We start from the raw sequence: 17,265 nt of genomic DNA, 5'->3' as shown, positions 1-17,265 counted from the left end.
GAGCTGTGGCCTTTAGGAAAGGGAAGCAGCCAGCCCACAGTGACCTGGCAGGAATGGAGCTGCCCACCCTCTTGATTCTCTCATTGGGGCCTCCCCAGTGGCCGACCCTAACTAGAAGCTAGAGGGCAAGAAAGTCCACTCAGCTCAGCCTCCTGGGTCACAGAGGGGACTAAAAAAGGGACAAGAGCGGGTCCGGAGGAGCAAAGGAAGATTTCCAGCCACTGTGACTACCAAAGTCTAAAAGCCACCCATATCAATTTACACTTTCATTAACTGAGCCTAACAACTTTTATTTCTGAGCACCAGATCGTTCCCACATCTGCCCTCTAATCCCAACCTTGAATCAAGGTTCTAATCCAATGCTGAAAAACTGGTGCAAAAGATTGGCATCTTTACCCAGGATTTCTGATTTCTCCAGGCCCTCACACTGCTCACCAACCCTTTCATCTGTTCTCAGTCTCCCACCTCTCCTATCCCTATCTATCAGGCTCTGTAGAACAAAGGACATGTCTTCGTTATCTCAGAACCCCAGGTCTGGGTGGTTAGAACATAGGCATATTCACTGAAATGTTCAAGAGACTGCTCCCTCCCCCTAGTTCCACCTAAACATCTCTTCCCACTTACAGTCAACCCCCAAGCCTAACTACTTTGCCCCCTAAACCTCAAAGCTCATTTCTGCTTCTGCTTCAATACATCTAACCTCCACTCCCACAGCAGGACCTGAGCCAGTTCTTCCACCTCCAGTCCCGGCTCCCTCTATCTCCACTCTCTAGGACAATCAATAAAAAAGGTAGGTCCAGGCCGGGCACAGTGGCTCAAGCCTGTAATCCCAGCACTTTGGGAGGCCAAGACGGGCAGATCACTAGGTCAGGAGATCGAGACCATCCTGGCTAACACGGTGAAACCCAGTCTCTGCTAAAAAATACAAAAAAACTAGCCAGGCGAGGTGGCAGGCGCTTGTAGTCCCAGCTACTCGGGAGGCTGAGGCAGGAGAATGGCATAAACCCGGGAGGCGAAGCTTGCAGTGAGCTGAGATCCAGCCACTGCACTCCAGCCTGGGCGACAGAGCCAGACTCCATCTCAAAAAACAAAAAACAAACAAACAAAAAAAAAGGTAGGTCTAACAATATCTCCACCCTGCCCCAAATGCTTCCTTAACTCTGGCTTTGACCCTTTCTAATTCCCTACTACCCCTCCCACAACTGTCCTGGAGAAACTTCCCACAATTCTATCCTCTTCTCCCCAACCTCCTCCTTCAAGCAAAACATACATGTTTACCTTCAAACAGCGGTAGGCTGCCCCCACCCCTCCCTCATGTCCTGCCCCATCTTCCACTCCTACTGCCCTGGCAACTGTCCATGTATCCTTCAAACCCCTGGCCAGGTACAGCTCATGGAGTGAAACCTGCTCAACTTCCTCACCTCCCTTGCCCCAAAGCTCCTTGATCATACCATGCCCTGTTTCCATGCTTCTCTATGCCTGTTAAATCTATAAGCACACTGGTGGCAGAAGCTGTATCTTATTTTACTATATAACCCCAGCAGAAAACACAATGCTGACCCAAAGTCACTGTCTAAATCCTCCTCCATGTGACCAAAGTGACTTTTAGATGATCAGATTGTTACAGGCAATCTTCACACAGGATCCCCTAATTGGAAGTCTGACTGAGACCTCACTGAGTACATGGCACATTTTATTATTATACTTTAAGTTCTAGGGTACATGTACACAACCTGCAGGCTCGTTACATAGGTATACATGTGCCATGCTAGTCTGCTGCACCCATCAACCCGTCATTTACATTAGGTATTTCTCCCAATGCTATCCCTCCCCCCAACCCCCACCCCAAAAAGGGCCCAGTGTGTGATGTTCCCCACCCTGTGTCCAAGTGTTCTCATTGTTCATTTTCCACCTATGAGTGAGAACATGCAGTGTTTGGTTTTCTGTTCTTGTGATAGTTTGCTCAGAATGATGGTTTCCAGCTTCATTCACATCCCTGCAAAGAACATGAAATCATCCTTTTTTATGGCTGCATAGTATTCCATGGTGTATATATGCTACATCTTCTTAATCCAGTCTATCACAGATGGACATTTGGGTTGGTTACAAGTCTTTGCTATTGTGAATAGTGCCACAATAAACATACGTGTGCATGTGTCTTTATAGCAGTATGATTTATAATCCTTTGGGTATATACCCAGTAATGGGATGGCTGGGTCAAATGGTATTTCTAGCTCTAGATCCTTGAGAAATTGTCACACTGTCTTCCAAAATGGTTGAACTAGCTTACATTCCCACCAACAGTGTAATAGCATTCCTATTTCTCAACATCCTCTCCAGCACCTGTTGTTTCCTGACTTTTTAATGATGCCATTCTAACTGGTGTGAGATAATATCTCACTGTGATTTTGATTTGCATTTCTCTGATGATCAGTGATGATGAGCATTTTTTCATGTGTCTGTTGGCTGCATAAATGTCTTCTTTTGAGAAATGTCTGTTCATATCCTTCACCCACTTTTTGATGGGGCTGTTTTTTTCTTGTAAATTTGTTTAAGTTCTTTGTAGATTCTGGATATTAGCCCTTTGTCAGATGGGTAGATTGCAAAAATTTTCTCCCATTCTGTAGGCTGCCTGTTCACTCTGATGGTAGTTTCTTTTGCTGTGCAGAAGCTCTTTAGTTTAATTAGATCCCATTTGTCTATTTTGGCTTTGTTGCAATTGCTTTTGGTGTTTTAGTCATGAAGTCCTTGCCCATACCTATGTCTTGAATGGTATTGTCTAGGTTTTCTTCTAGGGCTTTTATGGTTTTAGGTCTAACATTTAAGTCTCTAATCCATCTTGAATTAATTTTTGTATAAGATGTAAGGAAGGAATACAGTTTCAGCTTTCTATATATGACTAGCCAGGTTTCGCAGCACCATTTATTAAATAGGGAATCTTTTCCCCATTTCTTGTTTTTCTCAGGTTTGTCTAAGATCAGATGGTTGTAGATGTGTGGTGTTATTTCTGAGGGTTCTGTTCTGTTCCATTGGTCTATTTCTCTGTTTTGGTCCCAGTACTATGCTGTTTTGGTTACGGTAGCCTTGTAGTATAGTTTGAAGTCAGGTAGCGTGATGCCTCCAGCTTTGTTCTTTATGCTTAGGATTGACTTGGCAATGCGGGCTCTTTTTTGGCTCCTTATGAACTTTAAAGTAGTTTTTTCCAATTCTGTGAATAAAATAGTGGTAGCTTGATGGGAATGGCATTGAATCTATAAATTACCTTGGTCAGTATGGCCATTTTCACGATATTGATTCTTCCTATCCATGAGCATGGAACATTCTCCCATTTGTTTGTGTCCTCTTTTATTTTGTTGAGCAGTGGTTTGTAGTTCTCCTTGAAGAGGTACTTCACATCCCTTGTTAAGTTGGATTCCTGGGTAATGTATTCTCTTTGTAGCAATTGTGAATGGGAGTTCACTCATGATTTGACTGTTATTGGTGTATAGGAATGCTTGTGATTTTTGCACATTGATTTTGTATCCTGAGACTTTGCTGAAGTTGCTTATTAGCTTAAGGAGATTTTGGGCTGAGACAACAGGGTTTTCTAAATATACAATCATGTCATCTGTAAACAGGGACAACTCAGAGAGTTTAACATCCTCAACTTGAGGCAGCGGACAAGAGCAATGCAGGACACATTTATCTGGAAGATACTTGGCACTGCATCTGATAGAGACCAAATTGAGAGAAAACCTTTTTAACCGGCCTGTCTTGATATCCTGCAATTCCACCACATTGCAATCCAAGAAATGAGAGTTCAGCAATCAAAATGGTTCAGCCCAGCAACAGGGGGCAGGCTCAAATTTAGTAGCTCCTAACACAGAGATAACATGCCTGTCAAAAATAAATAATTCATCAAAATTGAGATAATCCAGATAATTTTAAAATCAACATGAAATTAATGAATGCTGAAAATCAAACATTTTCCAAACACAAGAGACTGCATCACAGAAATCTACATGAAGCAAAAACATTATGTTGCTTCATGGAAAATCCAGAACTACAGAGCACTCAGTCTGAAAAATCTAAGAAGCAAGTCAACCTGTCAGAATTTGAAGCTGTTATTTAAGACAATCAGTGTGACAGATATAATGGAACACTAAACTACTGCCTACAGCAAATGTGGAGATGATTAGGCATTTGAAGATAATCAAGAGAGAAGTTGCATTTAGATTTTTTTAAAATGTATATATACGGTATATAAAGACTCCAAACCTACAAACACCGTGTTGACTACAAGCTCATTCTCATTTTTATTTTAAAAATGTGGAATTTGACATAGTTTAGCAAGCATTTATAGTATCTATACTATATATCAAATATGTGCTTAAAACAGAGATAAGAAAATAAATAAGATTCTCTGTTCTTGGGATATAGAGACGATAAGGAGGAAGCAGATCCAAGAGAAATCACTTCAAAGCATCAAAAGAAATTTCTGAGTGACTGGACATGTGGTGGAATATGAGGGAGGTGTGAAGTATATCCAGGTTTCTGGATTACACAACCAAGTGAATGATGGTGCCATGTACGGAGCAACAGTCTATAAGGAATGGGGCAAGCAGATTCACAGAGAATAGAGTGGGCTTGAATTGTCTGTGGGACATCCAGTAATGAAGTCCAGAGGCAGGCAGATATTGGGTTCTGGAGCAAGTTCAGGGCTAGAAGTGTGTATTTGAGGGTAGGTGAAGCCACGCGGTGAATGAGATCCCATGGAGGAAAAGGCCAGAACCCCAGTGTACCAACATACAAGAAGATGGTAGAGAGGACATCTGTGAAGCCTAAAAGAAGACAGATGTTTAAAAATCCTGAAAATCCCCTGGGTGACAGAGCAAAACTCCATCTCAAAAAAAAAAAAAAAAAAAAATCCTGAAAAGCCCATGGGTAGAGAGTTTTAAAAGGTGAGACATCATCAAAAACAAGAAGTAGAAAGTAACCATGGACTTTAGCTACTAGATCTTGATAATTTTGTTGAAAACAGTTTTGCAGGGGAAGGTGTGAAAACCAGCATAACCAAGTGATGAGGCCTTAACAGACATACTACAAAGTTAGATCATTTATTCCCCAATTTTCTGAAAATGCTCCATTTTAAGTTTATACACATTTTAGACTCATGCAAATTAAGCAAAATGTGAGTATATTGGTAATAAAATGGAGAGCTACATTAAGACAGCATGAAAATCCCTTAGGGCAGCACCCAAGGACCATCACCATCTGGTCCAAATTAGTGTGTGCACCCACTCCTCTTCAGGCTACACTCAACTTTTCACAACTCCCTCAACCACTTTCTTCCCTCCACCTAGATGATCTTATCTCACTTTTCTCCTGGAAAATTCCTCATCATCTTTCAAAACAGCTTCAGTGTCTTCTCTTTCAAAGGTCATTATTTGTCTATATTGTATCCCTGCAAACATACCACTAAAGCAAAACTGGCTTATTCACGTATGTGCCTCATCATCCAGGAGGCCATGAAACTCATCAAAGCAGAGAGTGGCTGCTTTATCTTCACAGCTAGTAGAGCCATTCTAGCTGAGGCACCAGACATGCAAGTGAAGATGCCATCTTGAGCATCCCAGACCTAGAAAACATCACACAGAAACTTCCCCCTTGTGCTTGGTCCAAATTCCTGACCTACACAATCATGATGTTGAGTGGTATTTTCAGCTACTATATTTTGGTGATAGTTTGTAAATAAATACAAGAGATAGCTGCAACAGGTGGTAATGGATGCATGGTAAAAGAATTACTTCTTTGAAAAGAACTTACTGATACTCTACTATGACCTGGTGCTCTTCTAGGAGCTAAGGGTTCAGACATGAACAAAAGAGACAGCTATCTCTATCTACCTTTATTGAAGTTAATATTCTAGTGGTGGAGACAAGAAATACAGTTAAAGTAAGTGGTATGGTAGGAAGAATGAGGTCTGCAGATAGAACTAAATCAGGGAATGGCAATAGAAAGGGTGGTCAGAAGGTTATAATTATAAGTAGGGTGGTCAGGAAGGTTTCCTGAAGAAGAAAACAATTATTTAAGATGGAAATTATGAAAGAAGCAGATAGGTGGATAACTGAAAGAAAATATTTTAGGAAGAGAGAAAATAGCACGAAGTAAGAGTCTGTCTGGCACACTTGTATAACATGACGAGAGATCAGCATCACTGAGGCAGGAGCAGAGAAGGCTGTGTGGTAGATGATGAGGTCAGAGAAGTAAGAGATAGGGTGCTGGAGTCCCCAAGACCTTCCAGGTTCAATGATTCACCAAGATAACTCAAGGAACTCAGCATATACCATGCTCACGGATATCAAATTTTTTTAAGACAGCGTCTCACTCTCTTGCCCAGGCTAGAGTGCAGTGATGCAATCTCGGCTCACTGCAATCTCCACCTCCCAGGTTCATGCAATTCTCCTGCCTCAGCCTCCCAAGTATCTGGGATTACAGGTGTGTGCCACCACGCCCGGCTAATTTTTGTATTTTCAGTAGAGACAGGGTTTCGCCATGTTGCCCAGGCTGATCTTGAACTCCTGAGCTCAGGTGATTCACCCACCTCGGCCCCCCAAAGTGCTAGGATTACAGGTGTGAGCCACTGTGCCAGGCCCTTTGTGGATATAATTTATTAGTGAAAAGATACAAAGCCAAATCAGCAAAAGAAACTGGCATTCAGGGTGAAGTCTGGAGGAAACCAGACACAAGCTTCCAAGGGTCTTCCCTTAGTGGAGAGGACTTGCTTAATTCCTCCAGCAGTGAGTTCTTACATGTGTGAAATGTTGCCTACCAGGAACACTCATTAGTGACTCAACACTCAAGGTTTTTACTGCGGACTGATCACATAGGCACCTTCTGCTTAGCATGTACAAAAATTCCAGACTCCCAGAAAAAGACCAGGTGTTCAGCATAAGCCATATTGTTTGCAGAAACAGTTTTGCACAGTGAGCCATTCCAATAAGGGAATTGTGGTAGCCCCCCACAAATCTGACTTTCCAGATGCCACCAGCCAAGGCCTAGCTTCACAAGCAGGGCTTTCTAAGGATAGTAGTCTCAGGCCTGCTATGTTAACTTTTTTCTGCACAGATAGTCAGATCATGTAGCACTTCAAAGGCCATTTAGGAGAGATGTGAGCCATCAGAAGATCTTCAGTAGAAGAATTACATGACTTGACTAGAATTTTTAATTATCACTCTAGCTTTTGTGTTAAGGAGAGACAGTAATGTGGGAGTCTTGGGGTCAGAAATGGAGACACTAAAGTCTATCTAAAGAAAAACATAATAAAAAACAAGCTCCAGTATACCAACAGGAAAGAGACTGAAAAGTAGTCAGATTCCAAATCTAGTATGAGAGCAGAGCCAACCAGATTTGCAGACTGACTGTATGTGGATCATGAGAGAAAAACGTTGGTCAAGGGTGATGACAAGCATTTCTGGTGGGACAGTTAGAAAGATGGCCTTGCCATTTAATGACATGCTTAGATTGTAGGAGGACTTGATTTGGAGTCGGGGATTAGGAATTGATTTGGGCACATGCTATAAGTGTGAGATGCCTATCAGATGTCCAGGCAAAGGGTCAAGAAGACAGCTGTATATAGAGCTGGCAGTTCAGGGAAGACATCTGGGCTGGAGCTACCCCAGTGATATTTGGAACCATATTACTGTAAGTAGAGAGAGATGGGGAGATTTTAAGAATTGAGTCCTGGGGTACTGCAGCACTAAGAGGTGGAGGAGGAAAGAAGGAACCAGCCAAAGAGCCTGAGAATGGACAATATATAGGGAAAAAGTCAGAAGAGTGTAGGTTCCAGGAAGCATGTGCTTAAGATGTTTAGTATTTTTTAAATTTTTTTATGTCCATAAATTATTGGGGGACAGGTGGTGATTCATTACATGACTAAGTTCTTTAGTGGTGATTTGTGAGATTTTGGTGCATCCATCACCTGAGCAGTACGCACGGCACCAAATTTGTGGTCTTTTATCCCTTGTGCCCTTCCCACCCTTTCTCCCTGAGTCCCCGAAGTCCTTTGTGTCATTCTTATGCCTTTGCATACTCATGAGTGAGAACTCCCACTTATGAGTGAGAACATACAATGTTTAGGTTTCCACTCCTGAGTTACTTCACTTAGCATAATAGTCTCCAATCTCATCCAGGTTGCTGCAAATGCCATTAATTCACTCTTTTTTTATGGTTGAGGCATATTCCATTGTGTGTGTATGTATATGTATATGTGTGTGTATACTGTTTCTTTACCCACTCGTTGACTGATGGGCATTTGTGTTGGTTCCACGTTTTTGCAGTTGTAAACTGTGCTGCTAAACATGCATGTGCAAATATCTTTTTCGTACAATGACTTATTTTCCTCTTGGTAGATCCCAGTAGCAGGATTGCTGGATCAAATGGTAGTTCTTCTCTTAGTTCTTTAAGGAATCTCCACACTGTTTTCCATAGCGATTGTACTAGTTTACATTCCAACCTGCAGTGTAGAAGTGTTGTTCCCTGTTCACCACATCCACACCAACATCTATCTTTTTTAATTTTTTTGATGATGGTCATTCTTGCAAGAGTGAGGTGGTATCGCATTGTAATTTGATTTACATTTCCCTGATCATTAGTGATGTTGAGCATTTTTTCATGTTTGTTGGCCATTTCTGTATGTTCTTTTGAAAATTGTTTTGAGAATTGTCTATTCATGTCCTTAGCCTTCTTTTTGATGGGATTGTTTGGTTTTTTTCTTGCTAATTTGTTTGAATTCATTGTAGATTCTAGATATCAGTCCTTTGTCAGATGTATAGATTGCAAAGATTTTCTCCCACTCTGTGGGTTGTCTGTTTACACTGCTGACCCTTCCTTTTGGCATGGAAAAGCTCTGATTTCAAACTATACTATAGGACTGTAGTCACCAAGCAGCACGGTACTAGTATAAAAATAGGCCCATAGACCATTGGAACAGAATAGAGAACCCAGAAATAAACCCAAATACATAGAGCCAACTGATCTTCAAGAAAGCAAACAAAAACATTAATTGGGGAAAGGACACCCTATTCAACAAATGGTGCTGGGATAATTGGCAAGCCACATGTAGCAGAATGAAACTGGATCCTGATCTCTCACCTTATACAAAAATCAACTCAAAGTGGATCAAGGATTTAAATCTAAGACCTGAAACTATAAAATTCTGGAAGATAACATTGGAAAAATCCTTCTAGACACTAGCTTAGGCAAGGATTTCATGACCAAGAACCCAAAAGCCAATGCAATAAAAACAAAGATAAATAGCTGGGACTTAATTAAACTGAAGATGTTTAGTATTTCTATCAGTCGAGAAGCATCTAAATCTCACTAAAAATGACCCAGATTTTTGTTCACTGCTCCTTGTTGGCCCACTCTCCGCCCAGTACCAGAGACAGAGGATGTACATCCTCAGCCTGTTGCACCAAAGGTATAAAACTGAGGCCGACCTGGGTTTACTCTCCAACCCAGCTAGTTTTTGTGCTAGTGTCTAGGTGCAGCATTTAAGGTTTAAAGGCTCTCTCTACCACCTGTGGATACCAAAGAGTAGCTGAAGATCCCTTTCTAATGCAAAGTTCTCAACAGAACTGAGTAGCAATGTCAAGTTAAGGACTGCCTGGGATCTGGTCTTTAAGCCAGTGGTTTCCAAAAGCAGCTGACAGAACCCATCAGAAGAGCATTGGACCTGAACTGTCCATTAAGGCAAGCCATTTGTGGCGATTTACATTTAAGTAAATTAAAATTTAAAATTCAGTTCCTCAGTTGCACTAGGCACATTTCAAATACTTAACAATCACATGTGTCTAGTGGCTGCCCTATTGAAAGGTGCAAATCTAGAACATCTCTTCATCTGAGAAAGTTCTATTGCACTACATTGCTTCAGATTTTCCAAGAGAGGCCCAAAGTTCTGAATGGTTAACACACTCCTCAGATGTCTTTAACAGTACACTCAGAAAATAGTCTCAAAAAATCTGACATAACCATTTGCCCAACTTCTTCAAAGGGAATCTGTGGCACAGAACACCCTGGGAATGAATTCCTGGTTAACTAAGCCACTTGATTAAGCATAGGGCCTTAAGCTACAAATCAGGGCTGTGGCTCCCAATTGCGCACAGGGCAATTAACTCAGCTCAGATAACCGGCCAAACCCGGTTCAGCAAACCCTATGTGCATGGATTATATACACAGGGTGTGTGGGGATGTGTATGTGAGAAAGAGGAGAGAGGGGAGAGAAGGTCCAGGAGCACAAACTCAAATGCCCACAAGCAGGCCAGGCAAATAGCAACAATGCATTAAGGCCGCAAGTGAGAAAATAAGCACAGAGTAAAACAATCAAACATGACAACAATAACTTATCCTCACTGTTAGGGAAGCAATAATGGAGACTGGAGCATTAATAATTATTTCTAAAGAGAACAGAGGTGTCTCAGCTCCAACTGATGGTTGCTATGTGGGAAAGTAAAGCCCAGCATTGTCAGAGCTTCTGATTTGCTTTTCCCCCAAAGAAGATAGGAATCTGGAGTTTTGCATGAAATCTCAAAATATTTAAACGCTGACAACTAAGTCAAAATATAACACTGAGCAGACCTACGAAAATATGTCTGTGGGTCACAGCAGGCCCAAGAGCCCTCTGTTTGCAAACTTAGAAGCTGCTCATTGCAAGCTGAGTAGCAGAACCAAAACCAAGTTGGAAGCATGTGTAATGCTGATGGCGAGTCAGTTCTGTCCACATGCTGTAAAGAAGTGAGGTCTGAATAGGAAATAAAGCACTCAAGTAAGTCAGTGACCAATAAATTGAAAAGCATTTGAGGAATCCAGTCTGGGCCTAGCTTGTGTATACAAGAACCTTAAAATCTATTTAGGTAACAAGGCATCAAAGCCTGAAAAGTTTAAAAATTCAAGAGTTCTAGCCTATTCCTCCCGGCTACTCCCACACATTACCATACCAGATTCCTGTTACTACACAAACTCTCAGATTCTGATCCCACAGTTAATCAGGGAATGGAATTGTTAGTCTAATCAGACTATTCCCAGTTCTGGGAAGCTGCCTCAACTTGTAAAACAAACTTATTATTCAAAATATCTGAATACAGAAAAGATTCATCTTGAAAACACTATCAAATATAATTTTTCCTTTTTAAAAAAGAGTACTCACATATACAGTCAGATCCACAAATTGGCCTTTGTAAATTCCAGCAGGCCTGCTATCCCATGAATTCAATGCTCTTATTTCTCATTCATTCCAACCCCTGAACACACTATACGTCCTCATTACTAGACAAGTCTTTCCCTTATTCACTTCATCCTCAGTGAATACACACACACACACACACACACACACACACACACAGTCGGCCCTCCACATCCATGCATTCTGCATCTGTGGATTCAACCAACCACAGATCAAAAATATTTAGGAAAAAAACTATCTGTACTGGACAAATACAATTTTCTTGTCACTATTCCTTAAACAGTATAGTATAACAACTTTTAAATAGCTTTTACATTATATTAAGTATTATAAATAATCTAGAGATGACTTAAAATATACAGGAGGATGTGTGTAGATTACATGCAAACACTGCAGCAGTTTATATCAGGAACTTGAGCATCTGCAGATTTTGGTATCCAAGGGAAGTCCTGGAACCAATCCCCTGTGGATACTAAGGGACAATTGTCTATATAAAATGAATGTTCACTTTAAGCAATTATTTAAGCAGCTTCTATAGCAAGAATTCTCTAAGGGTAGGAGTAGAGGGTAGGAGTAGGAGTATTCCTAATGGCACTAAAAGGTCAATAAATACTCTGACAAATTCCATACTTTTATTTGTTGTTGTTTTTTTTTTTAATGAGAAAAGGCCAGAAATGTCAAAATTCAATTTGAAAAACAATGTGTAATAAATTCACTTTCTGTAAATCAGTGAAAGATGCTTAAAAGGTTTGAATCCCTGGACGGCAAGGTTTTAAGCCCTGTACTTCGTAATAATAATCCCATTAACGAATAACATGTATTGTGCTTAATAACAGGCTGGTGTATAGATATCTAAGACACAGTATCTGCCATCGAAAGAGTTTAAAATCCAATGAGTTCAGCAGCATGAAAAAATTAGAGGAGTAGATTAGTGATTCTCAACCTTGGCTGGGCATCAGAATCACCTGGAGTGCTCTTTAAAATACCTATGCCCAGGACCCACTCCTAACCCGATGAATGAGAATCTTGGAGAAAGGGACACAGGCATTTCTAATGTTTAAAATGTTAAATGTGAAAATTAGAGGTGACTGATGTTCAGCCAGGGTTGAGAGTCCCTGCAGGATACAGCTCAATTACCCATTCACCTGTGACACATAATTTTGATGATAAATTTAACTAATTACTCAATGATCCCCACCATGAGCACATAAGAAGACAATCACTTCTCCACTAACAACTTCACTAAATTGGATTTGGAGGCTGGGACACTGATAAAGTGTCAGGATTCAGAGATAAGCAATCCCACAGTTCTCACCTCTCAGTCCACCACCTTTCCAATGGAGTTCATCAAATGGCGGCAGGAACCTCAAAGGCCCAGACTTCAGAAGGTAAATAAAGCCTTCTCAAAAGCTCCCCCTGTATCTTCAGGATCGCACCAACCTCTGGCCTTATCTGATATTGATTCAGGGGGCTCCCAACATTCCACAAATACGTATTCTTTGTTCTCAACAGGCAGTGGTTACTTCTCAGATGCTGTGCATGAAATCTAGAATGGTATCCTTGGGCTTCACTTACTTTCCAAACTTTAGAAACCTCAACTTCCATCCTCAATCTTGAAACCCGTCTTTCTCCCATCTAAGTGACTCAGTGCCTCAGAAAATAATGGACTTACTTTACATTCATGTTCCCACCAAATTTGTTTCTTTATAGCACTCCCCACCTGGATGTCTAAGATCTTGCCCATTTTCCCATTTGTAGTTAGACTGAGGAATATTTTCCACAGTTGATTTGTAAATCCTACAATATTTGCCTCAGAAACTGGATTTTCTACATGTAGACCTCATAAAATATATAATTAAGAGAAACTTGTGGATGTCCCATCACTATTCAAGAAGCAAAATTGCTATTTTTAGGTTGATGTGATATGGCAGTTAGTAGATAGAAATGTCTTTTTAAAACAAGAATTAAAAATAATATGGATAAATTCCAATTCATAACAACATATATAGTACTAGGCTATGCAGTTAATGGCTGAGAGCAAACATCTAGAGACACAGTTTCTGGTTTCTACACCCAAATCTACCACTTACTTGTCATGTCTCTGTGTCTCTTTTTCCCCCAATTTGTAAAATGGGGATAATAATAGTACCTACCTCCTAAGGTCGTTGGGAGAAATAAGTCATAAGCATAAAGCTCCTAAAACAGGGCCCCTGCACAGAATAAGCACAATACATGTTATTTGTTAGTGTGATTATTATTACGAAGTGCAGGGCTTAACACCTTGCTGTCCAGGGATACAAACCTTTTAGGTGTCTTTCACTGATTCACAGAAAGTGAATTTATTACACATTGTTTTTCAAATTGAATTTTGACATTTCTGGCCTTTTCTCATTGAAAAAAATAAATAAAATCATGGAATTTGTTAGAATATTTATTGACCTTTTAGTGCCATTATGAATACCATTTAATATTAGTTAAATCTTGTTAGGATTACAATATTATTTAAAATGAAACTGTGGGAGAAGAATACTTGGGGAGGGGAAAAAATCATCACTTACTACTTCTTAAAATGAAATTTCAAAAGTGAAAAAAAGAGGAAGGATTCATACGCTGCAGGTGACCTTTAAATGTCACATTCACTAATATATAAATGTAAACAGAAAAATATAAGTCTGGTAATAATAGTAAACTGATCAATGCAACTACATTTTTCTGTGGTAAGTTACGTTTCCATTCTAGAATATCAATAGCTTTTTAACAGCTTTTAAGATCAAATTATAGTGCATTAAATATCAGCTGGTTCTCTTCATGTTATTTACAAGCTTGTAGTTTCTCTCTTACTTGGACAGCCCCCTGTACTAAACTTCCAAATATACAAGATTTGAGGGCATAAATTATTTAATAGTTAAAAGGTAACTTCAATTCTGTAAGACAATCCTTCAGTAAGATCTATTTCAATCTGTCTGGAGTAATGTTGTTACTATTAACCTTAGCTCACTTTCAAAAGTTAGTGAAATACGATTTAAAAGAAAATCGGTTACTTGTTTAAATCTCAGTTAACTCAATTACATGATTTAAACAGCAAACACTATTTTAACAATGGCAAACACACACACCCGCACACACATGCACACATTGCAGATTTTCACTTAGCTTTCTAAGCCACTTTAATATTTTCCCTCCTCTACCTCAATTCCATCAGTAAACAGTTCATCTTTAGGGGTTATATTTAATATATTAATAGACCTTTCATTGTACTCTCCTCCAGTTCTTGAGAATCCAAAGTAATATACACGTATTTATCCAGAGCTGAATTTTTTTTTCTGTATAATAATGCTTAATGGAGGCAAAGAGGGTGCAAGTATTTTCTTAAACCCCTAAGCTATATACTTGTAAGAAACAATTACTTTTATGCTTTGGATAACCGATAAGAAGTTAAAGGAAATGAAAACTTACATTTTTCCATCACTAGATTGACCAACCCACTATTTTAGTCACATGGCATGAGATCAAATATTAAGAGAACAATTGACCCCTAAAACAAGAATTTGTGACTTGCCCTGTTTGAGGAAGATTTGGGACATACAAAATGTTCCATGTGAAGATTCAAAAAATTAAAAGGTTATTCAATGCCTTCATTTAAAAGTTTCATTGAGGAAGTCCCAGAGGCCCAATGTTACCCAAATACTTGGCGTAAGTTCTACTGCCAGATATTTTCTCAACATGTATTGAACGCTTTAAAACAACTGTCAATTAATTTCTACTTGTTCCTGACTTCAGCTACAGAGCTAGGGACGTCTTTCTCATTTTAATAATCACTCAGGACCTGACAACAGCCCACACACGTAGTAAATGCTCATAGAATCTGTGACAAACTGAAAACACTCAAAATGTAGACAGGTTGGCTAAGCAAACAGCGTTCTCCCACCAGAGTTCCTGCCCAAGTTACTGAGACAGGGCAGCTCACATGGCTGAAACTCCAAAGGCCCCATCAGTTGTTAACTTCCGAGTATGTGTCACTTGCACAGTCAACTAACTCCAAGGAGCCTAAGTGAGGCGGGCCTTAATGGGTCAAAAATCACACTTAGGTGAGCAGCACTTTCTAAGACGTTCCCTCAAACAAGTTCTAAACCAGTGCTCCTCGAACTTCAGTGGGCATTCCAATCACCTGGGGGTCTCCTTAAAGAGCAGATCCTGAGTCGGTGGGTTTGGAGTAAGTCCCCGTATTGTGCAGTTCTAAGGAGCTCCCAAGAGAATCCAATGCTGCGGGTCCACCCACGACCCTCGGAGCTCAAGGCCCACAAATGCCCAAAGACACCCAGATGACTACTCTTAGCAATCGACAACAACTTCAGCTACAGGCAGTGCCCCATAATCCCCTGGGTTTTCTGCATCCCCCTGAGTGTGGCCGCCGGGTCGCACCTGGCAGGTGCCTTGACTGCAGCCGCGCCCCCCTCCTCCGCGCCGCGCTCACCTTCTCCCGGGTCTTCAGGTACCGCTGCAGCGCCTGCTGGGTGAGCTCGCCCACGCGCAGCTGGCCCTCCTTGCAGGGCACCACGATGCCCGTCCTGCCGAAGCACACGGTCACTTTCATCCTGGCCCCCGGCGACCACGCCGGGCCGGGCAGAACAGGTGTCTGACCCCGCGGGCGCAGCCCCTACTCTCGGAGGACGCCCGGGGCCCGGGGCGGGTGGGCCCGGAGACCCGGGGCGCCGCTCCCCGGAGCACCCTGAGGCCCGGGGGCTCGCAGCAGCGCCCCTTTCACCCGGGCAGGTGGCGGGAATCGGGGAGGAGCGGCCGTGGAGAGGGGTTACCTCCCAGGTGCCCGGCGGCCCGGGACGCGGCGGCTCCGCGGCCCGGCTCCTCCTCCTCCTCCTCCCGCTCCTGCTCTTACTCCTGCCTGGCCCAGGCGGCTGCTCCGCGCCCACCAAAGCGGAACTGCCGGCCCTGCCCTGTCGCTGGCCGTGGCCCTGGCCCTGGCGGTGGTGGCAGGGCCGGCCCCAGGCCCCGAGCTGGAGTGGGCGGCGGCGGCGTCGCGCGGGGCCGGAGTTGGGAGGAAACTTTTGCGCCGGCTCCCAACTCCTCCGCGGCGCCCGCGCTCTGGGCTCCGGCGGTCCCGGGGCCGGCCTGGGCCCGGCTCTTAAAGGGGCCGCGGCGCTCCCGGGCCCCGCCGCGCGCTGGGCGACGCCGTGCCCCGGCCCTGCGGGCCGGTAACTGGAGCCCAGGAGCCTCGTCTCATCACCTGGGTCTCTGCCTGGCTCTCTCCCTCTCGCACGCATGCACACGGAGCTCTGGGGAGTTGTAAGGGGATCCGAGGGCTACACACTCGGGGATTGAAACCGGATCTCAGAAAGAACACCCGAGGGAAGAGCGAGGAGACTGCAGAGCTGCACCTTTCACAGGAGGGGACTGCAGCAAGATGCAAAAGGAGCCCAGGAGCAGGTGCTTCTTGTCACGCCCGCCAAAAACACCCAAGGGGCGAGGCTGCCAGGTGCTGAGATGCAAGCGTGGCCCGAGGAGCCTAAGCGAGGCGGGCCTTAATGGATCAAAAATCACATTTAGGTGAGCAGCACTTTTTAAGACGTTCCCTCAAACAAGTTCTAAACCAGTGCTCCTCAAACTTAAGTGGGCATTCCAATAACCTGGGGAACTCGCCTTAAGCACAGCCCTTGCCGCTGCCCTCAGGAGCCCTGGGATAGCAGAGCTGAAGGGAACCTTGGAGAGAACGCGGCAATGGAACCTTTTCCTTTTACAGACCCTCGAGGACACTGAGTATTCAGCCAAAGGTCACACCCAAGACCCAGATATGATCGCGTGTGTTGACACATAGCCTTCTGGAATGCGACTACCGGTTGTGCATTTTATTAGGAAAAAAAAGTTAACACCTTTAGGCTCATGATTTGTCAGGTGTGTATCCATCACCAATTGAAATGGGAATATGTGGGGGAAACCAACAAACTACATTTGTTTCATTCTTACCTCTCATGTAAATGAGCTCCTTTGAGCTTAACAACTACCCTGTAGGTAGATATTATTCTTCGCAT

At 42.6% G+C, this 17,265-nt stretch overlaps 1 protein-coding gene across 14 annotated transcripts in view; it reads right to left on the bottom strand.

The window, feature by feature from the left end:
- Positions 1 to 16,021, bottom strand: part of PARD3B (par-3 family cell polarity regulator beta) — a 1,095,492-nt gene extending 1,079,471 nt beyond the window's left edge. For all 14 annotated transcript variants that reach the window (XR_002516428.2, XR_002516429.2, XR_002516430.2 and 11 more), the window contains exon 1: positions 15,696 to 16,021. Coding sequence is in view for 11 of the 14 variants with exons in the window: in XM_021924389.2 (XP_021780081.1) it covers positions 15,696 to 15,815 (120 nt within the window). In the remaining 3 variants the exon portion in view is untranslated. The remainder of the gene's footprint in view (positions 1 to 15,695) is intronic.
- Between the last annotated feature and the right edge of the window lie 1,244 nt (positions 16,022 to 17,265).

This window comes from Papio anubis, chromosome 10 (assembly GCF_008728515.1).
Source record: "Papio anubis isolate 15944 chromosome 10, Panubis1.0, whole genome shotgun sequence".
NCBI lineage: Eukaryota > Metazoa > Chordata > Mammalia > Primates > Cercopithecidae > Papio > Papio anubis.
The sequence above is the reverse complement of the archived record's forward strand: the minus strand, read 5'-3'. Positions and strand labels throughout refer to the sequence as shown.